This window comes from Ursus arctos, unplaced genomic scaffold (genome assembly GCF_023065955.2).
Source record: "Ursus arctos isolate Adak ecotype North America unplaced genomic scaffold, UrsArc2.0 scaffold_33, whole genome shotgun sequence".
NCBI lineage: Eukaryota > Metazoa > Chordata > Mammalia > Carnivora > Ursidae > Ursus > Ursus arctos.
In genome coordinates, this window is record NW_026623019.1 from 27,803,536 (window position 1) to 27,828,248 (window position 24,713).

At 47.0% G+C, this 24,713-nt stretch overlaps 1 protein-coding gene across 2 annotated transcripts in view; it reads left to right on the top strand.

Moving 5' to 3' along the window:
- The window catches only part of HABP4 (hyaluronan binding protein 4), a 40,356-nt gene extending 21,303 nt beyond the window's left edge, over nucleotides 1-19,053 (top strand). For both annotated transcript variants that reach the window (XM_026518691.4, XM_026518692.4), the window contains 4 exons: nucleotides 10-93; nucleotides 13,171-13,342; nucleotides 16,109-16,294; nucleotides 17,680-19,053. In XM_026518691.4, the coding sequence (XP_026374476.3) occupies nucleotides 10-93; nucleotides 13,171-13,342; nucleotides 16,109-16,294; nucleotides 17,680-17,736 (499 nt within the window). In that variant the 3' untranslated portion in view covers nucleotides 17,737-19,053. The remainder of the gene's footprint in view (nucleotides 1-9; nucleotides 94-13,170; nucleotides 13,343-16,108; nucleotides 16,295-17,679) is intronic.
- Nucleotides 19,054-24,713: the final 5,660 nt, after the last annotated feature.

The following is a 24,713-nucleotide window of genomic DNA, read 5'->3' on the forward strand; positions in this document are numbered from 1 at the left end:
GCTTTTCAGTGACATGGAGCTGGCCGCACCAATGGAAGAGACCGCAGCAGTGGAAGAGTCCCCGGGGCCCCTGGAGGAGGAGGCGCCAGCCAAGTGGGTATTTTATTCATTTTCCCATGGGTTGTTGTTGGTCTTTTTCTTAACGATTTCTAAGAGTCCTTCTCAGAGCAGGAAGCCCAGCCTTTTATTATATCACAGAAGGTTGACCTTGATGATTTAAGGAATAATCAAACTCATTAATAGTTCAAATAATCTAAGGACTGATTATTAATGATAATTAATGAGTTACATTTAGGAATTCCACCCAGTGCCCACACTGCTTTTCCATCAGCAGGTGGTACTGTAATTAGTCTTCCTCTTATCAGGACCCTCATCTTTTGTCCCTTTTTTCTCCCTGAGTCCGTCCTCTCTCTTTTCTTCGTGGAGCTTAGGTCCGTGGTCCACCTCTAGCATCCTTGCCCAGTCCTTAAACTCCCTTGCCCTTGGATCTTTTGTTGTGCCTGGCTAGCAAAACCTGCCTCCTGGATGGCTGCTAGCTGTCTGCCTCCTCTCTCCCTGCACCTGCACGCTCAGCACTGCGGCTCACACAGCAGAGCCAGCAGGAACCCCTGTAAATTCTCGAGCCCCTGCATTCGGAAACGAGCCCTCAACACTGCCCAGCATTCCTCTTTTCTTGGGCTCACTCTTTCTCCCACCCTCTACTATGATCAGTTCCATCCTTCGTGTCTCCTCAAAGCCCTGACACTGCCCCCACTTTCCCCTCCCCCCTCCTTCTCATACCCACACCTTCTCTTTCATTTTCTGGATACAACTTTACCTCCTCTGTCACGCAGAAATTGGGAGCCATCAGATGGGAACTTTATCACCTTTCCACTCTTAAAGTTAGAAACCGGCCTGCACCTGCATGCCTCTGAGCCTCCTTCCCCCCTGGTAAGATAGAGGCGCCATCTCTCCTGCCACTTGGTCAGGCTTTGGATCCTGTTCCTGTGCAGAAACCTCACACTATCAGCTCCGTCCTTCTGAGGTGTGTTCACCCTCCTCCCCACTTTGGTCCTCATCAACGGTTTAAACATGCTTAGTGTCTCCTATTTTAAATCTGCTACTCTTGCCCCACATTCTCGTTCAGCTACCTTTCTCAGGTTGTATGTCCTGTTTCTTCATTTCCTCTCCTCTCACCTAAGCCTCACTTCACTCCAGGTCTGGCTCCGTCCCCATTGCCCTTCGGAAATAGTCACCACTTGTCTCCACACCTAATAGATGTTTCTATCGGCCTCTTTCTTGACCTGTCAGAGCATTTGGCTTTATTGATTCCTTCTCAAGTTTGCCTTCCCTGGCTTCTGTGAAATCTGTACTCTTCTGGTTTTCCTTCTGCCTCTCAGCTCCCCCTCTGCAGACTCATCCTTGTCTTTCTCGTCTTTTAAAATGTCGAGTTCTTCAGCGCTCTGCCATAGGCCCTCTTCTGAGCATCCTTAATAGGAGCTCCTGCACGCCTGCAGCTTGACTCGTCCTTTACGTGCGGACTCCAGGCTGAACCTCTGCTCCCGCCTTCAGCGTGGGCTCCGGGCGTGCGTGTCTCGCTGCTACTGCAGACAGCCCCCCACGGGTAGCGCAGTCGCTGCTCCTGCTCCACACGGCCAGGGGTCCAGAAACCTCTGTCCTCATTAGGTGTTTCCATCCTGTGGGACAGCCTGTCGCCATCCACCCAGTTACACGGATCAGAAACCTAGGAGTCCTCCCTTGAGGCTTCCTTCTTGACCCTCTTCCTTCCCCTGGATCCATCTGTCACCCTGGGCTGGTGATAGGTACCTTCTCTTCTCTCATCTCCGCTCCTTGCCGTCCTCTCATCTGATCTGTCACCACAGCTCCCGACGGGGCTTCCTGCTCTCTCACCTTCGACCAGCCATTGCCACACGACAGTGGCTTTCACACCCGCATTCTGGTTGTCATGTCCTCACCCCTGGCACAAGACCCAGTGTTCGCTGTCCTTTTGCTGCCCCTTGATCTGACCTGTGCAGTCCTACACGGCCTGTCCCCCCCAGAGCCCTCCAGTGCGGCTGCTCGTGCGCCTTCTGTGGGTGCAGCATGTGGCCCCGTCTGCTGTTCTCAAGCCCCTTTTTCCTGCCCCTGCCCCGCACATGCCAGAGTGCTTCTGCAAGTGCTGTTGCCTTTATCTTCCCTACCTCACTTGCAAACCTTCTTCACCCTTCCCCAATTTAACTCTTACTCGTGCTTCAGCTGCCAGGAGGCAAGGTGTCTAGTGGTTAAGGGCACAGACCCCCAGCCAGCATGTGGGTTCACATCCCAGCTCTGCCACTTACTAGTTTGGGTAAGTTATTTATTCTCTCTATGCCAGTTTTCTTCGTGTATAAAATGGGAATAATAATAGAGCCTGCATCTTAGTGTTGTTATAAGGGCTGGTTGGGGGGGGGGGTGTCACACAGGGGGCCTGGCATGTAGTTAACGCTATATAAATATCTATTATTGTTCTCCTTATTGCAAGAGTAAAATGCTGCCGCGATGGACGATTATGAAAGCTGTTAATTTACTATTCAGAACAACCAGGAAATATATTGAATTGAAGTGAATTGACAGTATGACTATTTAGACAGCTAACTAAGGAAGTAGATTAACAGTTTATATGAATGTTGAGAAAGTGAGTTAACTAGGTTCCTTCGGGAAAAATTATATCTTTTTTGAGCCAATAAACCATTGATACAAATGCAGGCTACGTAAGGCAGAAGAGTAGAGAGTCGGTTATAGCGTAACTCTAATCTATGGAATTGATCGAGGTACTCTGGCTTTCATAATATTAGACAAAATCTCAGACAAGCAAAATACTACTTAATGATTTGGTGGCAGACTCACTGTCTGCGGATCCTAGCAGAGCTAGCTGGCAAAGCCCTCTCTCTCCTGTGCTGACTGCCGTGGACCGTGAGTCTAGTTAGAATCACAGGAGCTGGGTCGTGGCGCAGCCGCGTGGCCGTCGTGCAGCCTACCGTGCTGTGACATTGTGTTTCTGCACTGCCCTGTCAAACTTTAAAATTATCACTAGAATTCCTAATAATACTATCACAGTTTTTTGATAATTTCCAACTTAGATTTGTATTTGAGAAGTCCATCCGATGACGATGGTCTCTGATCCCCGCTTTATCTGAATGCTGATCTAACACTCGGGCTTTCAGCACCCAGACCGAATGTGTATTCAGCACACCTCTCACTTTAGAACTTCCTGATAGATTAATTTAATGTACCCTCACTATGTTCAGACATACACCCCAAAGATCATATATTTTCCTCAGATTGGACACGTTTTGTTGGCTAATGTGCTGTGCCCTTCCTCCTCTTCCTTCCCTCCTTCCCCCTTTCGTTACAGAAGTGTTACATGCCCCTCATTACATGCTGTTCTCATGTCTGAGGATGCTTGGGACGACGTCTTGGGAGTATTTGGCTACAAGACTATAAGAATAAATCTAACATTTATAGAGCATCTGTGGGTGCCAGGAGCTGCTCTAAATGCTTCCATGGCTTAACTCCTTAACCCTCTGCTGCCCCCCAGTGAAGAAGACACTGTTGCTGACCTCATGGGGAGACGTAGAGGTGAAAGGACTTGCTAAGAAGTGGCAGAGCTAGCGTTCAAACCAGATGTTGTGGGACAGACCTTCATGCTCTTCCTGTAGTGAATGGTAGGAATGGGTGAAAAGTGCCATTTACACCAGTTTGCTACGAAGAACTGAAAAGGGGAGAAGATGTTGGTTCTGTGAGCAGAGGAGGGGTGCTAGGGTGCCTGAGGACTTCCCTACTCAGTAACATGGAACAATGCTCCCCTCCTTCCTCACAAGTAAAAAAAGTCCTTATGAAAAGAGAGTGTTGAGGAAGCATCATTACAAGCTACATGCAATGAAATATTTTTCATTGTAATTTGTTTCCAAGTATTTTTTGCTTAGACAGTGAAGGTTGTTACGTATTGAATTTTCTTAAAGCCGGAGAACACCTCTTTAAAATGTATATGGCAAATTTCTGAGGAGCTCACAAGTTTAGCATCAAATGCACTTCCCTTTCAGTACTTGGGAAGCAAGGAAGAGATATTGTTTACATGTTAGGTTAAATCTACTTGCCCTGGTTAAGTAGTCAATTAATTAAGTTTTATTTCTAGAACCCACTTTTTTTGGTTCCCTGCACCCTTTCATATATTGAGGTGGAATGGACATGTGGCCGTTTGGCGCTCTGTATGTCTTCTCTGCCCACATCTTGACTGTCTTCTGAGTGTGTTTCTCTGCCCTCTTATTCCCTAAAGAGCACAGAGTTTGAGTCTGGGCTCTGGAGATAGAAGGAGTGGATATGAAACATGGCTCTTTCATTTGTTAACTATATGACCTCTGCCTCAGTTTCCTTACCTGTAAAATGGAGCTGTTAATTGGATCTAAGTCATGGGATTAATTATCATGACCAAATTAATGTAAAGCTCTTTGAACAGCATCTGGCACCTACTAAGCATACAGTAAATGTTAGCATTATTGCCTCATTTATTTTTAAATAAAGTAACAGTTGTTAAAACAGTTCTATTTTTTTCTATAATTTCACCCATTTAGAAACAAATGTTTATCAAATTTGCATATAGCATTATTCACATTACAAATCATAGATTAGACCACCTTGTATCTACAAGCAGCTTTGATGGAAAATCATCTCCTAAGATTTTTGATAATATACCAAGAACTGTGATGGTCTTTGAATTAGTCAAAAGGTCGGCAGGGGGGGAGTGTTAAATTTAGAGTGATAGCAATTACAATGCTTTTATAACTGTTAGAAATATAACTGCTTTCATCCCTCCTGGAACTGAGGGATTAATTATACATCTCTTCCTGTTGAAAATCCAGTCTGCTAAAACTGCCAGTAAAAACTGCATATGGTGCCAATTCAGATAGGAAATGGGATCTGCCTCACAGAAGTTCCATAGAATGTGTTTTTTGTAATAATTTGTAGTCACTAGAGAATACGGTTAAGGAGCCTGTCCTTGGTGATTTTATACTGCTCCCACATGACTCGTTGCAAGGACGGATGGTAGAGGAAGGTGCGTCGGGGACATCTGTATGTGCGCTCATGAGTGGTGGGCCCCAGAGTGAGCAGGGGCGGGGCCATTACGTAGCGGGAGGGAATCACTTGCCGCAAATGCTCTCTTCTGAGCTCCACTGTTTGCTTCACTTGGGCTGTGTGCGTACCACTTAGAGACTGCATTGCTCGTACGCCTTACCCTTTTTGTTCGAGCCCTTCGTGTTTGGATGTGATGGTCTTTGAGGCAAGCAAACAGGAAAAGTACTTCTTCTGTGGTCTTAACACAAGGTCTGTTCTCACTGAGCTTTTTGGAATTTGTTAACTTCTGTTAGGTCGTCTGTGTCACGAAAGGGTCCTCAACTTCACTGGGTCCGTTTAGAAATCGGAACTAGACTATAGTCTATAATCAGAATAGCTTTATAGAAATAAGTTCTGTCGATTTCCTAATTCTGTCACAAGCAGCCTAAAGGACCTTTATGAATCCGTAACATTTCTTTACTTTTAGATCTGTATTAGAGATTGTTATATAAAAAATAGTATAATGAACCTCTAAGTTAGTCCTCTTAGACTTTATCAAATCACGGCCATTCTTGTTTCATATATATCTCTACCCATTTCCTCTTCCCCCCAGGATATCATATATCATTCTTCAATGTTTCAGAATCTAAAAGTCTACTCTTTTTTAAAAAAAGATTTATTTATTTGAAAGAGCGAAACGAGTGTGGGGGGCGGGGCAGAGGGACAGGAAGAGAGAGTCTTTATGCAGACTCCCCACTGAGCGCCGAGCCTGACATGGGGGCTCAGTCTCAGGACCCTGAAATCACGACCTGAGCCAAAACCAAGAGTCAGACGCTTCACCGACTGTGCCACCCCGGTGCCCCTAAAAGTCTACTCTTTTTAACTGGAATAGTGTTACCCCATCTAAAGTTTTTAACAATTCCTTAAATATCCGGGCAGTTTGTCAGTTTCCCTGATCTTTTTAAAACAACTTATTTGCTTGAATTAATACTGAAATATACGTCTCAATTGGTATATCTCTTATCTCTTTTTAAAAAGGACTGTTGAGATACAGCTCACATCCAATGAGTGACGTGTGTTTAGTATGTACAGTCTCACGAGCCTTGACATCCAGATACACTCGGAAAACCGTTACCACAATCTAAATGTTGAGTGTATCCATCAACCCAAGAAGTTTCCTTTCATCCTTCTATCACCCCTCCCTCCTGCCCCTTCCCCAGGCAGCCAGCGATCTACTTTTTGTCACTAAAGATTAGCTTGCAGTTGCTGCAGTTTTCTGTAAATGGAGTCATGCGTCGCGTCTTCTTGGTTGCCTGTGTTCTTTCACTGAGCACACTTGTGAGATTCTTCCATGTGGCTGCGTGTATCAGTAGTTCACGCCTCCTCAGCGTCCGGCAGCACGTATCCCACTGGACGGAGACACTGCCGTTCTTCGTCCGTCTACCTGCTGGTCACTTGGGTTGTTCCGGTTCTTGCTGTTACAAATGAAGCTGCTATGAACATTTTTGTGTATAAGTCTTTCTGGGATATACATTTTCATTTCTCCTGTGTAAACGCCTAGGAGTGGAATGGTTGGACTATATGGCGGGTGTATATATAACTTTTTAAGAAACTGGCAAACTCTTTTCTAAAGTGGTAGTTCTAGTTTTTATGATTTTTAGCCATTGTAATAGCTTTATATCTCACTGGGGTTTTAATTTGTATTTCCCAATTGACTAATGATGTTAAAGCAACTTTTTATGGGTTATTTGCCATCTGTATATCTTCTTTAATAAAGACTGTTGAAATTGCCCATTTTATAACAGTTTTCTTATTACTCTGTTTTGAGACTTCTTCATATATTCTGGATTTAAGTTCTCAGATACATGATTTGCAAATGTTTTCTTCCAATCTGTGGCCTGTCTTTTCAGTCTCTCAACAGTGTCTTTTGAAGACCAGCAGTTTTTAAATTTTGATGAAGTCTACTTTTATCATCTTTATCTTTTGTTGATCCTGCTTTTGGTCTCAAATCTAAGAAATCTTTGCCCGATTTAATATCACAAAAATTTCCTCCTATAAGTTTAATAATTTGGGTTTTTATATTTAGGTCTGTGATCCATTTTGAGTTGATTTTTGTATATAGTATGAGGTGGGGACCAAAATTCCCTCTTTTTTCTTTTTTTAGCATATGTATATCCAGTTATTTCAGCACATGAAACACCATTGTTAAAAATCAGTTGCCCATGGGGTGGGCGCCTGGGTGGCTCAGTTAGTTAAGTGTCTGCCTTTGGCTCAGGTCGTGATCTCAGGGTCCTGGGATTGAGCCCCGCATCAGCCTTTTTGCTCCTCAGGGAGCCTGTGTCTCCCTCTGCCTGCCACTCCCCCTACTTGTGCTCTCTCTCTCTCTGACAAATAAATAAATAAAATGTTTAGGAAAAAAAATCAGTTGTCCATTTGTGTTTACCTCAGCCTCTTTCTCTACTCCGTGTTTTATGCCATTGGTCTGTTTACGTTACACAAATATTACACTATCTTGATTATTCTTAAGTCACGCTTAATCTGTATGTTTTTTCTTTCCCTTGCAATTTATTTGTCAAAGAAACTGGGTCATATGTCCAGAGTCAGAATTTTACTGAGTGCCTCCCTGTGGGCAATGGTGTGCTGCTAAATACTCAACATCTGGTTCTCTAGGATGAAAAAGCCTGGATCTGTTGTACTTGCTGGTTTCTGTGGTGTAAATATTCCCGTCATGGCTGATTTAAAACTTCCAATGTGTCATCTGAATGCAGAGTCGGGAAGAGATGTGCAATAGTACCCTATTATGTAACATTTCTGCCATACACATACAGTAGGTCTAATTACCCCAAGAGCATAGATAAAGATAAAATATAGTGAAATTCTCTATTAGGGAATAGTGAATTGTGATTATTTATTACCTTCACTTTAATATAGTTAACTATAAGTTTATATAATTTAATTTTTAACAGTGATTAACAGCCAGCTCACAAAATTCGTGAAAATTTAACAGTTGGCTGTGAGCCAGTTCCAGCTGGTGCAAGCTAGTTGCAACACAGCATTGCTTGTAGAGGAGTTGAACATGTTCTCTGTCCCCTGGATTTTCTGTATTCCCTAGAAATTAACAGTGAAAGTCAGAGGTTTGATCAAATTCAGGTTAAACTTTTTGTAGGATTATCTCATAGGTTTTGGAAGGCTGCCGGTCATCATTGCCTTTTTTCATTATTTCATTAAGTCTGCACACTGGTGATAGTCAAATCTCATTCTTTCTTCGCTTCTTAGCTGGCATGATCTGTAAAGAAAAACTTACCTAGAACGAGTTGATTACAGTGAGGTAGAAGTTTGTTTAAGAAATGTAGGATAAATAAAGGTAAGGCAGAAGTACCTTTCATTTATCTATTTTTAGAATAGTGAGTTGGTTCAGTTCCCTATCATACTTCTGAGGTACGAATGACTTAAGTGTCATTACGAGCTTAGAGATTTAAGCATATTTCAAGTGTTTCAATCCACTGACTTTTTTATTCTTATGGGTTCTTAAACTGACCCATTTTTTTAGCTAGAGGGAACTTCTTCAAGCTGATTCTTGATCCTTTACACACATACTCGGTCATCTTTGATGGCTTTCTTGCATTTTGGTAAGATGTGTTCTGAGCTCATCTATACTTCCTACCCAACACAAAATACCACACACCGAGTCATTTTTCCAAAGAGAGCCATTTTCCTTTAATAGAATTTGGGAGTTAGAGACCACAGTCTGAGCATTAGGGGTGCTCACTGCTACTAGGTTCTCAATTTGTTTCTAGAACATTTAAGTAGACAGAGCTAAGAAATACGCACACACACACTCTCTTTTTAGATAAAATATATTATGAGTTTATTCATTATTTCCATTTGAAATTTAAGACTACAAGTTTTTAGCAAAGCTTTCTTACGCTTGTTTCTCTTTTACTTCCCTGCTGAAAAATCCCAGTTGTCAGTAACATCACTCATTTGCTACACACACAAGTAACAAACAACATTACCAACACTGTGTCCAATAATATGATTACTAAAATGTTATATAGAGAGAAATGAGTAATCAAAATCATATTAAAGGCATTTTAAATAGTTTCTCTTGATGGTTATATCACCAACTTGATAAACATTAGGTTAATTTGATTAATTTTACTTTCAAATTTTAGAGACTGAATTTTAATTTAAATTTATTTTATAATTATATAAAACATTTGTGTTTCCAAAGTTCCATCTGATAAAACATTACACTTTCCAACTAACTTCTATCTGTGTTCTTTCTCTGGCCTGGTATTATAATTTTTAAAAATAAAACCTATGTGTATACAGGTTTCCCCTGCTATCCGAAAGTGGGGCATTCCTTTGAAATATTTCGTAGGCCAAAATGGCATAAAACAAAGAAGTGATTACCATTAATTTATATTAAAAGTTTTTTGAGCATTCCTAGACCCAACAATTAACTGCTTAGGCTTTTCTAATACTTTAGGACACATTGCTAACAGATGTACAGAATAAATTAAGATGCAGCACACATGCTCCCAGACACAGGTCAGAGCCGTCCGCTTGATGCTGAGACACGCTGAGTGTAATTCCTGAGAAGGAGCTTGCTCAGGCTGCTCTCGCTGCTCAGGATACACTCTGCCTCCCTGCAAAATAAAAGCTGAATACTAGTTTTCACTTTCTTGCCTTTTTTTCATAAAAGCAAAAGTCCTCTTCGGACTTCTTTCAGTTTGCAGAAACTGGTACTGATGTAGGCTTTTTGTAAAAGCTTAATGTGAACGTCCAGAAAGTGGGAGATACCTGATACGTTTGTGTGTCTGTTTCTTCGGTGAGTGGTGCTGTACATTCCACTTTGCTTTTGCATGAATGTATCCAGGAGACACTCTATAGCAACACACCGAGATAGTCTTCATTCCTGTTTAAGCTGTTTAATATGCATGTTCAATATCCATAATTTTTCTACCAAATTTCTCTCTAGAAGAGTTTGGGTTGTTTCCAGTATTTTGCTATTACAGATTCTTAATATCTTTTCATATTTTTGCCATTATATATATACTTTGGGATATTTTAATATTTAACATTTTTCTAACACTTTATTATAAAAATTTTCCAACATAGCAAAGTTTAAAGAATTTTAGACTAACCATCTAATCTGCCACCTAAACTGATGTATAATTTGTTTATTGTGAAATGTGTAAAACTAAGTGTGCATTCATTGTTTTGGTAAATGCGTGTACTGGAACCCAAACTCCTCTATCAAGATACAGAATATTACCACCGTGACAGAAAGTTCCCTCATGCTCCTTCAGAGGCAACCACTGCTTTGATGTTTTGTCTACTGTTTGCTTGGTATTTTAAAGTTACTTTATAAATGTGCCTCTTTGGGATGCTTGATGATTATGCTTCTGTCCTGATTTCACTAATAGTTTTTGTATCATTAACCTATAACCTAGGATTGTAAGTTCCATCAGCCTTTCTGTGAAGGTTTTATAGATTTGATTCCCTTCTCACTCATCACCTAATTTTTTTTTCTTTTAAACTTTATTGAGGTATAATTCCCATACTATAAAATTCAGCCATTTAAACTGTACAGTTCAATGGTTTGGGGTATATTATCTTATTAATTTTTAAAAAATTGTGGTAAAACATATATAACCTAAAAATCACCGTTTTGACCATTTGTGTTTAATGGCATTAATATATTCACACTGTGTGCACCCATTACCACTATCCACCTCCACAACATTTTCATCATCACAAATAGAAACGTATCCATGAAATAATAAATCCCCATTCCTCCCTCCCCTTAACACCTGGTAACCTCTGTTCTTCTATAGCTCTATGAATTTGCCTATTCTAGTACCTCATATAAGTGGAGTATAATATCTGTCCTTTTGGGTCTGGCTGATTTCACTTAGCATTATGTTTTCAGTTTCATCCATGCCATAGGATGTATCAGTGCTTCATTTCTTTCCTTTTCATGTATTTTCTTTTTGGCGCTAAATACATATAACATAAAATTTACAATTTTAATCACTTTAAAGTGTACAACTAAGTGACATTTACTGTGTTCACAGTGTTATGCAACCATCACTGTTATCTAGTTCTAGAACGTTTTCGTCCCTATACCATTAAGCAGTCATTCCCTGGCCTCCCTGCCCCCAGTCCCTGGCTACCACTAATCTGCTTTTTTCTCTATCAATTTGTCTTTTCTGGATATTTCATATAAATGGAATTGTACATAAACTTTTTGTGCCTGGTTTATTTCATTTAGCATAAAGTCTTCTGGGTTTATTCATGTTGTAACATGTATCCATACTTCATTTCTTCTTATAGCCAAATAATTTTCCATGGTATTAGATATACCATATTTGGGGCGCCTGGGTGGCTCAATCGTTGAGCGTCTGCCTTCGGCTCAGGGCGTGATCCCGGCGTTATGGGATCGAGCCCCGTATCAGGCTCCTCCACTGTGAGCCTGCTTCTTCCTCTCCCACTCCCCCTGCTTGTGTTCCCTCTCTCTCTGGCTGTCTCTCTGTCAAATACATAAACAAAATCTTTAAAAAAAAAAAAAACGGTTTAGATATACCACATTTTGTCTGTCTGTTCATCAGTTGATGGACATTCAAGCTGTTTTCAGTTTTTGGCTATTATGAATAATACTGCTATAAGCAGCATTATTGAATTGCCATTTGCGGCACCATTTGTGTTTTCACATGGACATATGTTGTCATTTCTCTTGGGTGTATACCGAGGAGTGATCGCTAGGTCAGGTGGTAACTCCTGATTACATTTTTGAGGATTTGCCAGACTGTCTTCCAAAGTGGCCACACCATTTCATATTCCCACCAGCAATGTCTGAGGTTCCAAGTTCTCCACATCCTCACCAACGCTCGCGAAATGTCTTTTTTATCCTAAACATCCTACTGAGCGTGGAGTGGGTATAAGTCCTTGTGGTGATTTGCATTTCCCTGACGGCTGATGACGTTGAGCATCTTACTGGCTATTTGTAGATCTTCTTTGGAAAAATGTCTATTCAGAGCCTTGCCTATTTTTCAGTTGGGTTATTTCTTTCCGTCGAGTTGTAAGAGTCCTTTTTGTATTCAAGATGTAAGTCCATTATCAGCTATATGATTTGCAAATATTTTCTACCATTCCCTGGGTTGTCTTTTCACTTTCTTAATGGTGTCCTTTGCAGCACAAAAGTTTTCAGAAGTTTTGGTGATGTCCAGTTTATCTACTTTCTCTTTGTTGCATACTCTTTTGCTGTCACCACTGCCTTATCTAACTGAGGTCATGGACATTTATGCCTGTGTCATCTTCTAAGGGGTTTGTATTTCTAACCCCTACATTTACGGGGTGAGGTAGGGGTCCAGCTTCCTTCTTTTGCATGTGGATATCCTGTTTTCCCAGCACCTTTACTTAAAAAGACTGTTCTTTCTTCTCTAAATTATCTTTGGCATCTGCTTGAAAAAAATCAATTCATTGTAAATGTGAGGATTTATTTCTGGACTCCAAATTCTTGTCCATTGATCTATATATCTATCTTCTGTTTTCTTTTAAAATCTCATGAATGTAAAGAGGATATTTACAAAACTCTGTATTTGTAACCCACTGTTTTATAACTCTGTTCGTGGTGCCCTATATTTGTTTTGACTCAATAGCTTCTCCCTTTCGTGTATATCTCAATTTGTGTGTAATGCCATCTGGGAAGGGACTGCCTGGAGGTGAAGTGTAATGTTAATGGGATGGTGATGCTCCCATTTTTCAAAGACAGCTTTGAAACAGGAAGTGGGGTGCCTGGCTGGCTCAATCGGTGGGATGTGCGGTCCCGATCTCAGGCGTGTGAGTGCGTGCACCACATTCAGCATAGAGATTATAAAAAAAAAAGAGAGAGAAAAGAAAACAGGACTTATCTTCAGTTGGCAGTGATGGCATAAAATGATTAAAATAAGGAAGCTTTGTGGTTGAGAGGTTGTCTTACCTTATGTAAATTTGAAATGCGGGACCATGAAAGTATGCCAAACTAATAGTAATGACTTTGTCTTTGAGAAAGTAGACATTTTAGACCCATCAAAAACTTGTACTTTTTCACAGAGTTCCTGAGCTGGAGTTAGAAGAGGAAACTCAAGTTCAAGAGATGACCCTCGATGAGTGGAAAAATCTTCAAGAACAGACCAGACCGAAGCCTGAGTTTAACATCCGGAAACCTGAGTCCACTGTCCCTTCCAAAGCGGTGGTGATACACAAGTCGAAATACAGAGATGATGTGAGCATGACGTCTTCTTCTCTAGAGGCGGTCTGCTGGGTTCCCTCACTGCAAACCAAGGGGCCCTTTCTACTTCTAGGGTGCCGATGGGATAGGAGTAGTTGGCGTTCTAGTTTCTACCTGAGAGGAGGCAGATATGATGTGTGCCTTATTTTATCTGTGTCTCTGTCTGTATTGTTCATAAAAAGAGTTGAAACTTGACCTATTGACGCTTCATACAAAGCAGTTACAGTGACGGTGCATTTTCTGCTCAACCCCAGAACTGTGTTTGTGCAAATACTGTATGTTAATGGCATTTCATTTTTGTCTCAAACGAGAGGTAGTGTTTCATGAACAATGCCATTTCAGAGGATAACTGCTGTGCATTTCATGATCAGAGTAGTTTCAGCTCAGACTCTTCATAAGAGCATTTAATTGGGAGCAGTCGGTCATTTTAAACTGGCTGGAGTTCTGTGTTCTGTTAATTGTGGCGGCTCTGCTCCCTCCGCCTAACCGCTGAGACTTCGAGGGGGAGCCCCCGAGAGGAGGAGCCCCCGAGAGCCAGGCTGCACGGTCGGGATCGCTCATGGGGTTCTTTCCTCTTGTGAGGGCCTTATTTCTCACACTTTGTGTTCAGCCCTTTCTCGGAGGCCTCGGCTTTGGAAAGATCTCCCGCGTAGATTGGATGGTCAGCATGGCATTTAATCACATTCTGTTTACGTTCCTGAACTTAAGGGTACCCCGAAGCATTCTCATTTTAAAATTTAGACTTCACGTCAGTCAGTCACAGCTATTTATCCTTGATACTCGTCTCTATGTCGAGGACGGTGGCGAACAAACTCTTCCTTTCTGCTGGCATTGATTTTCTGTGTGAAACCCGGGGATTTTGTGCTACATAGATTTGTCTGTGTTTCCATTTACACTTTGATTTGTTGTACTCTTTGAATGAATACTTTCTTTGGAGGGCCATTCATGGCACAGGATGCCCTCCCACCTCCTGTTTTGGTGAGTCCGATCTCTTAGACGCCTTACTAGTAAGTTTTGAGCTGTCCCCCTAGAACTGGCCTCTTGTACACCGGCAGCATGAGGCCAGAGCCGTATTTTATTCTCTTGGAAATCTCTGTGAGGTATTTCTACAAGTCCATCAGCTAGCTGGGTTGGCTCTTTTCCTATTCACTTTTGTCCTTTGTTGTTCTCGGGCATTGTAAATGAAGCTTTGCCTAAAACAAATGTGCTGTCAGGATGTGAAATGTGCAGTTGACATGTTCGGTAAAAATAGAAGCTGTTTTTCCCGCATCCACACCAGCTTCATCCTCCCTGGCTCCAGAGAGAGGTCTCCTGGAATATCTGAAGCAACTGGGCTAGCTGACTCATCCAGCCTGGGCTCAGGAAAGCACATGTCTCTGGTCTTTGTTAATCTTAGGGCACCGAAGGCTTTAGCCAGGAATTGTTCTGAAAGCAACAAAAGCCAAGTCTTGGGGTCACTACTTTACTTTGTGCTGGGCACCCTAAGAGACAAAGTCCTGCAGCGATCGCTCATGCTCGCCAAGCCCAGACCAACAGCAGCCTCCCAGCCCCGGCCCGGAGAGCCCGCCGCTTCCTAAGCACGTGGTGGGCTGTTAGGTCACCTCTTACTGTCTTGTGTCTGCCTTTTTACCAGAGTGCCAGTGCTCCTGAATTGTTCTTTCCTTCACGCTTTCAGCTTCCACAGTCCATTTACCTAAGGTCTCTGCTTTTTTTTAATGTGCAGGTTTGAAGGCAATATAAGTGTTAAACATGAAGTCTGTAAAAAACATGTGGCTAGAAGGGCTCGCTATGTTCAGGGAAACTTGACTCCATTTCCTGGACGAGTTGCAGGAACGTTTAGCATTGTAGCACTTTGGAGATTCTCATCTAAGACCATTGGCATATTTCCTGTAGATTTATACTTTACTGAAAAGAGAAGTTTGTTTTATCTATTATTAGAAATTGAAGCCAAATCAAATTTGGAGCAAGGTATATTTAATATAGTTTTCTTTTAACAAGACACAGAACTTATTTGACCTCTTAAAATGTCATTTCTCAAAGTATTTTGACCAAAGTATTTCTTAAAAAGCAGTTCTTGAGTTCTTGCTGTCTCATTGGTGGCAATCCTGAGATAACCATACTCTGTTGTTTTACTATTTCCCTGTATTTTGAGTCAGAATTGTTTATTGTAAATCATGCAGTTTTTAACATATGGTATTTGTACAGTCAGCACCCACATTGAAAGGAGTTTTTCCAGCAAGTTCTATTCTAGGAAGGTGATATTTCCTTATTTAAAAGTAGCATTTGTGAACAAATAAAAGACAGAAATTAAAACTTTTTTAATCTCAGCAAAATACATTTAGATATGAAACATTTATATTGATCGTGGTTCGGCATGCCAAATCGTACATCTTAGCCTGCCAGACTGATAGAAACTTGGTCCCCCTTGAATTAATAGTGAGTTCAGAGATGTTCGGGTGCAGACCGTCAGTATGCGGATGTGCGGGTGGCAAGTGGGCAGACCCCCCCCCCCCCCGTGCTGGCAGCAGAGCGACAGGGTCAGCCACTGCCTCACCCTGCAGTCCCACGGCACGTGACGGGGGTGGGGGGGGTGGGGGTGGGGACACTGTCCCGCCGCGACACCATGTCGGCTCCCTGGCAGCACAGCTCTGGGACGCTAAGCTGAGTGAGTGTCCATGGAGACGTGTGTGTGTGTGTGAGTGTGAGTGTGAATGTGTGAGTGTGTGTGTGTGATATGCTGAGATGCTGTAACTGTTTCAGATGGTAAAGGATGACTATGAAGACGATGCCCACGTTTTCCGGAAAGCAGCCAATGACATCACATCCCAGCTGGAGATTAATTTCGGCAACCTCCCTCGTCCTGGGCGTGGAGCCAGAGGTGGCGCACGGGGAGGCCGGGGAAGGATCAGAAGGGCGGAGAACTACGGACCCAGAGCAGAAGTGGTGGTGAGTGTTTGTATTCTAGGTCCCGGATGGCTTTCTACAGGAAGTGGAGATGAGGCGGCCCTGGGCTGTGCAGCTGGGAGGGCCGTCAGGGTCTGCCGTCCATTCCTCTGGCCGGCTGGCGCTGACATCGAGGTGTTGGAACAGTGATGGCAGCAGCATGCCCATAGTTGGGTACCGACCATTCAGTAGCCCTGGCCTCCATGGGCACCGGGGGAGGAGAGAGAGCCACTGTCTGTCATGAGTGCACGCTCAGAACCGGAGAAAAACTCACTCATCTGCATCGGACGAGGTCCCCAGGCTTGGGATCCAGTCAGTTCACCTGATGGTTACTTACTAACTGTGATCTGATGCCCTGTGGTGCTTTCAGGGCAGACAACCTTTCCTAGGGCTTCAAGGCCTCCTGGTGACCTCCCAGGCTCCCCTTCTCACCTCCAGCCATTCTTCCGCACGTCTCAGGCAGCACTGGCTACCTCGAGTTCTTCAGACGAGCGTGCTCCTGACCCCACAGGGCCTTTGCACCTGATAGTCCTTCCCCACCCTCTGCCTGCACACCCAGAGTAATAGAGCCTCCGACCTCGCATCCGCACGGGCTGCTGCTTTGGGCACATTTCCTTCCAGACCAGGTCAGAGCCCTTGAGCAAGGAATTTTAGTTTTCTTGGAAGCATTATCTTCCTTTGTAATTGCGTTCTCACTGGTGTGATTACCGGTCAGTGTCTCTGTCTCTACAGTGGACGACAGAAACCGTGTCTGCTCTTGCTCATTAGCGGGTCCCCGTGCCTTCTTCCAGCTCACACCTGCCCTCAGGCCCCCACCCCTTCACCGTCAAGGTGCTCTGTTTTGGGATCTGTGTTCTCCTTGCTCCTTCCCTGAGGCTTATCTCTGAAAGAACCTTCTAGAAAACCCTACCTGACCATGACCAGATTGTAGTGGGCGCCCCTCTGTTGGCTGAAGTTACCACATTGTGACTTCTTCAGGGCTTCTCCCCTAACCTCAGGGGCTGCCAGGGCAGGCAGGAACTGTCTCTAATCAACTTTGTATCTCCATGTAGTGAACATTCTATATCATGTTTATTGGGTGAAGGAAGTGCCAGATACAAAAAGGGTCCCTGGGTAAGGGTTTGTGGGAGAAAGGGAGGGAGGTGGGCAGTGCTGGCCGTCTTGCAGAGTGGACAGGAGCGAGTCTGAGAAGGGAGAGGCATGCTTCTGCGTCCCCCCTCTGCATCTCCTCTTTGTACTGGGGGCCTGCCTCTCCCCAGAGTGTTTGGGCTGCACCCCCCATTAGTGCCTCCCCTGGGTGAGAGCAGGCACATATTTCTCAGAGGGCTCTGCTCAAGTGGGAATGGGTAAAGTGACTGTTGGTTTCAAACTTTTCCTTTCTTCTTTAGACACAGGACGTTGCTCCCAACCCGGATGACCCTGAGGACTTTCCTGCTCTGGCCTGAAGAGCCCTGTTTCCCTCGCAACCTCCAACAGCACTGGCATACCTATGAAGAGACTTTTTTTGCTGTGGGGAAGAGAGTCAGACTCTAAGAACAATAGATGTTGCTTTTTCCCGTGTAGTGTGAATGCGTTGCACTTTTGGGCCTGGGGGCTGTGGGATAGGGATTTCTCCAGACACAGAGCGGCAGCTCCAGTCAGGGGTCAGTCTCGCACTTTCCCAAGACGGTGGAGGATGGCAATTATTGTTTTATTTATGGAATTCCATATGAAGTTCAGAAATAATGTTAGAATGTGTATAGAGAGATCGTATGGGGTCCCCACAAAAACAGGAGAGGAAAGATGTAAAACAGAATCTACGAGGACGATCTGGTACGTTGTGCAGAGCTGGAAGGCCGTGTTCGTTAGTGCTGGAGGAAATACACACCACCACTGACCTCAAGCAGTCCCAGCCCACTTTTCAGACACAGAGGAATTAAAACCCAGCTGTGTTTACTGTTTACTTGTACATGTTACTCTCTCCTGGAAGTTTTTGAGTTCTGGTTTTCATTTAACCGATAATTTTAAGCAGCTAGTGTGTATACGGCCACTGGCTACCACTCTGTGACAGAATTAGGAAAAGTACTGATTTTTTTAATGGTGATTTAAACTACCTCGTGGTTCCGTGTGTACACACACATGCTTAGTGTACATGTGCATAGTCAGGGGTCGGGTGGCTTTCAGGATGAGTACGAAGCATCTGATTTTTAAAATCATGTTATTTAACCCAGCAGCCAAGTGAAAGGGGTCCAGGCAAAAGAGAACTGCAACTACCACCACGTCCTTTTCTCCCTGGAAACCAGTCCTGAATTCAGCGCCCGTGTACATACAGATGCCCTCTGTCCTCGTCCCGGCGACGCTTGTAAATAACTAGTATTTACTGAAAACCGTGTGCGGTTTTTCTCACTCAGCCCTGACACCAGTTTGAGTCCCTGTTTCTCGCCTGTGGTGACCATTTGGGGTTAGGGGCTCCCTCAGACATTCGGCCCCTCACCGAGTCCTGCCCAGCCCGGCAGAGCGCGCCCTGCGGGAGCCACACTCGGCCACACGCCCGGGCGGGGACTGGGGCTGAGGCCGCTGTAACAGCTGTGGGCAGCTGGGGTGATGCCCTCCTCAGTTTACCATAGGAACTCGATACCATTTGCCTGTTGTCACCCAGCTAACATGCTTGCGTTGGAACCTGAACCTGGTTCCAGGATCTGTGCTTTTTCCCCGCTTTGCTATGCTGTTTAAGATGGCTCTGAACTTGAACCCAAGTGTAAATAAAGGTTGGTATTCCCTCCTAACTGTGTATAGAAAGCTGCATCCTTTTGGTCACTCCCAGGTCAAGAGAAAGGAATGTGGAAAAAGTAGAAGGACTCAGCTGAACACCCCGCCCCAACCATGTGATAGCCAGTTAAGGACCTTTGCTATGTCTGACTGCCTACCCTTGGTCTCATTATTAAATGAATATCCGAGTACTAAGATCCATTAACGGATTGTTTTATTCCCTCTCCCTGGAAAGGACACAAGTGGGACTTGCCCTGATCTCAGTCAAGTCTCAGGAGAGTGAATGTCAGGTTCAGCCACAAGGATCGGCTGGTACAGTGTGAGGCTGTCATTCCTCGGCAGGCTTGATGCAGTCACATGAAGTCACTCCGCCTGCCTTGGCTTTGAAGAACGGCAAAACAGAGATCCCTTCAAGAAAATTTCCTCGTGTTGTAAATAGTGCTGGATCTAAAACTCTATTTGCAGACACCGCATGCTTCCCAGACATTCAGAAGATCCGTGTGCCGTGGAGCAGTGTTGGGTCCTGTGGGCGGAAACAGTTTTGGGGGACGGGGTACAGTTTCTGAGCCTACAGAAGACTGCTCACCAGGACTACCTCTTACCAATCGGTGGGGCAGATGGATGGCGGGTTTTGGTCGCATGGTTGTCCACACTCCAGTGCCCCAGGGAAGAGAGCAGAAGCAAGGAGCAGGGGAAATCCCTGACATCCTGTAGGGAAAAATTAGAGTACGCAGGAGGACTGTGTTCAGACCTATAAACAAGGGAAGGCCTTCCTGATCAAAGTCCCCCTACCACACTCCTTTGAGGTGCTTGGGTGTAGACATATCATGAGGCGGGGCACGTTTCTAACTTAACACCAAGCAAATTAACCCCACAGAAGAAAACTAGTCAGGTGCCAAGACTCTTGGAAGGCAGAGGTCAAGGATGTTCAAATTCCAAAGTCAGGTGTGCCAGCCCCAAGCCCGACTTGGAGGAGCTCACAGTTGGATCTCAGGTGGCCGGACAGCAGCTGAAGATGGGCCGGGGGGTGGGGGGGGAGTAGTCCCCGGGCCTGGAGCTGGGAGAGCTTCACAGAGTGGTGTCACCGCGGATGGCGGTCATGGGGGCTGGTATCCAGCCTCGACGGGATGTGTTCCTCCGACAAGGTCTGGGAAGAGGCAGACTCCCTAGAGGCTGCCTGGCTGGGACTTGCCTCGGGAAGGATAAAGTCATGCACTGGACGGTTTTAATGTCCCGCCAGCCTGCCCGAAGAAGTAGTACGTCTTTAGCCTCGTGTTGCTGACAAGCATTTGATGTTTTCGAGCCGTGTGAGGCAGGCCCCTCTGGAGCCTGAGGGGCCCCGAGGGGCAGCCCCGCTTCTCGTGCTGGTCGCCAGTTCAGGGCTGCTCCTCTCTCCGCCAGCTCCTCCAGGCCATCCCGGCGCACAGCTACCTCCGAGGTGACGGCAGTGGTTTTCTTCTGAGAGTCCTGTGGACTGTTGGACCTGGGTCTCAGAAGCTGCGAAAGGCGAGCCCTCACAAACAGGAACTGACCTCTTCTGAGCTATCAGGAAAGAGCCACGCTGCCAAGAGCAGGTGGGGCTGCCCCCCGACATGGCATCACAGCTGGGTAAGCACCGTTCCACTGTGCGAGAAGATCTGCCCACTGCCTTCCACTGCCGCTGTGTGTCCCTCAGCCTCTGCGAGGTCCCCGTCTGCGGAAACAGCCACCAGGATCTGCCCTCCTCTCCGGATCCCCCGACCCTGGCCTGAAGCCAGGCCCTCGGGCAGCGGGCACCACTGCCCGCGACATGCCCCCCGTGCGTGGCGTCGCCTGGCTCAGTCCCAGAGGGTTTGTACGGATGTGGTAAAGGGAATGAGGAGGGAAAAGAGCAGGTATTTTAAAAACATCTTTATTGTCGGGGTGCCTGGCTTAAGCATGCGACTCTTAATCTTGGGGTTGTGAGTTTGAGCCCCATGTTGGGTGTGGAGATTACTTAAAAATAAAACCTTAGAAAAAAAAAACTTTATTGTAAAACAATACGGATAAAAAAGTACAAAACTTCCTTGCAAGCACCGCCTAAGTGAAGAACCGACTTTCCCGGGAGCCCGTCCGTGTGCCTCTGCCAGTCACAGCCTCCCCTCCGTCTGCAATGGGCCCTATCCCGACTTAGTCCCAAGGGTCGCCCCAGCACTGAGGCTGTGCGCCTCGCTGGGTGTCTTATAAATCTGCGGGAGCCTCCTCTCGCCCTGTTGCGGAACCCACGACCGAGGACACGCGGTGACCGAGTGGCTGCGCTGTGCTGTGGGGCACTCGTCTCGCATTTCACAGGCAGGGAACGGGAAGGACGCACCCTCTCGGTCCCTAACTGCTCCTTGGGCAGGCACGGGATGAGGGGATGAGGCAGAAACAGGACTCAGTCCTCAAACCCGGTGTTCGTTCCACGCTCCTGAAATGTCCACTTCAATAAGTAGCGTCTAGGGCAAAGCGGCTAGGAGAGGGACGCAGAAAGGCCGGAGGACACGCAGTTTGGCAGGGGACCGGCGGAGCCACACCACGTGCTGTGCGATGCTGTGTTCAGGCCCTCCCCGGGGCGAGGCGCTGGCCCGAGCAAGCAACGTGCTGACCGCGCACAGACGCCTGAGTCCCTCTTGACACGTTCTCCTGAAGACACGATGGGATTAGAAGCCTTCTTGGAAAGCTTTATCAGGTCTGCACAGGTGGAGATGGCAAGACTTGAGAGGCCACGAGAGTAGGTTCAAGGTCACCAGTGAGGCACTGGTGGAAATGAACAGAAGCTTGGCTCTCTTGGGGGCCTCATGGAGCCTAAAGGGTCCGATGGCTCCTGATAGCCCTGCTGGGCCCAGGCTGCCTCTGCCCATCTCCCCGTGCTCCAGAAAGCCTTTTCCTCGGCCACGAGGTTTCCTGTGACTCAGGGTGATGGAATTTCCCCAACCAAACCATGACGCCTTCTAAGCGTTGTGACTGCAAAAACGTGGCCCCGTTTTAGAGGGCCGACTGGGGAGCACCAAGTCGTCTGTAAGTGGGAATGCCTGTCGTAGGAGATTGGAGTGGTGTCGAGGGGCACGTAAGTCTCTCCGGAGCTCCCACGCTTCTCTCATGTTCTCAGACAAGGGTAAGAACTTCCTCGGGAACAGCCCTCCCGCCAGGGGCCCTGCGAACACCTCCACTCCACACGTGTGCTGCCCGAGCCGGGGGAGCTCACCCGCACTGATGACAGACCCGCACAACCACGCCGGCGGCCCCGGTCTGCACTTGCCCTGTCGAGATACCGGCGGCACCGGGCCGCGGGGAGGAAAGGACGGAAGCACCCGCGTCCCACGTGCTCGGCAGTGCGAATGCTCAGCGCCCACGTGTCCCGGGCTGCGGGAAAGCCGGGTGGCCGTGAGCAGGGCGGCCGCGGCGGCTCTCAGGAAGAGGGAAAGCGGGGTGGGTAGGAGGGAAGCAGAGAAACGTGGAGGCCGCTCCGCCTAGTGGGACACGTGGCGGCCGGGACCTGCGAACCGGGGTGGAAAGACACCCCTCGGGGATTTTCACCAAGGGTCTGCAGATGCCCGAGCGGGGCCCTGGGAGGACTGGCGCCTAGGGCCTCGCGGCCTCCGGACGAGCAGCCTCCTGGCGCTCGGTCATGCACCGCCAGGGAGGCCGCGCGGGGCCCACCTACGAACTCTTCCAAACTCCTGCAGGAACTTTCCGGGGAGACAGACCGGCTTCCCTCAGATGAGTCACTGGGGCCCTCATGTGAGTGAGTTCCAAGAAACACGGTTTACTGGGGGCTGGGGATTGAGCCGCCCCCAGGGAGGGTGCCAGCCTGGCCCCTCCGCACCCCAGTCATCCCTCCAGGCCCAGCGGTAGGCCCAGCTCTAGCCTCGGCCTGAGACCCCGGTACCCGGTGGGGAAGACGCCACGCACTCCCGCCGAGGCGAGGCACGCGGGAGGAAGCAGGCTTCAGTGGCACCTGGAGAGAATCTCCGTTGCTGAGCGAGGTGCTGTCCGGGAGAGATCCTCTTGGGGGGTCTGGTCCTCGCGGATCCCAAGCCAGATTAAAAGCCGGTCTAGAAAGGTTACAGCGCGAGACAGCCAACCATCGCTGGAAAAGGGAGGAGATGGACAGAGTTGTATTTATGACACCGGAACCTGTCTTCGGGGGTCACTGGGTGTGGCCAGCTGGAGACTCCACGGGGCATGCTCTAAACTCTAGCGTTAACTGCAAGGCAAAGTGGGGTTGGCCAGAGCAGAACCACCCGGAACAAGAGCGGACCAGGGTGGCGGTCAAGCCCCTGCTCTGTCCTATCCTAAGAAGCTGCTGGCCACTGGCCTGCATGTCGTCCGGCTCCGTCACGACAGACCCCTCGCTCTCAGGGATGGAGACAGTCTCTCTGTGGCTGCCACACAGCAGGGGAGAAGCCAGGGCCAGGCAGGCAGGCGGTTAGCTCACCGTCTCAAGCCCCTCACCCCCCCACAAATAGTCATGAGCCCCATTCCTGAGGACTGAGACCCCTGCTGCCTCCTTGATAAGGGAAACCTCTCCCCCAGCCCCTTCTTCTGCCCACTGGGGCTTGGGCCAGAGCAGAACAGGGCAACAGTATTCGGTTTCCATGACACCGCCCAGCGAGGCTGCACTGACGCTCTTCGGCAGTTCCCAGCTGGGGGCAGCACCGCCTCTGAAGGTGGCTGACAGTGTGCGAGGGTGTCTGCGTTCCCCAGTGGCTGGGAATATGACTGGCATTTAGTGGGCGGGGACGCCAGACTGGCTGCATTCTCTGGCGAGTCCCACGCAAGAACCGTCCCGCCCGAAAAGTCCTCTTGTTTTATATGAAGAAACACACCCATGATGAGAAGAAACCATTGTCCTTTTCTAATTAAAAGAACGCACAAACCACACTACCTCCTCCACTCTTCCTTTTGCCACCCGAAGCCTCTCCCTGTTTAAAACCAGGGCATTTGGCCAGTATAAGAATCGGAGGGGCCAAGGCCAGCCCCTGGTGATGGCCAGGCCACGTGGGGTCCGGCCCTGCGGGCGAGAGGCCTCCTTACCTGGGCATTTCAGTGTGGATGGAGCACCTGTCATCCAGGAGCATTTCAAAGCCATGCAGACTTGCTAGCAAAGAGATGAGACACAGTTAGAGAGGCGCGGCCAGGCGGCGCGGGGGCTGGGCCACACCCCCGCTGAAGCGAGGGGTGTCCGGGGACGCACTCGAAGGGTTTGCCCAGAGTCCTCGCATTGCCCCAATACGCTGAGAAAAATAGCGAGACTGTGATAGGTACATACTGTGCCACCTGCTTAGAAGACAAAAGGCCCCCAATCCAAGTAATGGGGCAGTTACAAGTTGGGACTAGAGAGAGCAGGGAGTGCTGGCCACCCGTGACCTACAGCCCTGAGGCCGTGCCCTGCCCTTCGTTAGCCACCCCGCAGCCCTGCCAGCGGCTGCTAAGGGAGGGAACACAGGGACTCCAGTGTCACAGACCTTTGGGAGAGCACCAAGGCATTATAGAGAGAGATGTATTTTTTATTACACACAATGTATGTATGGCTCTTGGTATGTGCCAAGCACTGTTCTAATTAACAACTATTAACTCATTTAATCCTCATACAACCGTCATCCTGGCCCAGACGACACAGCTAATACACAGCAAAGGTTTGCACCCAGCCTGGGCCCAGAATCCATGCTCC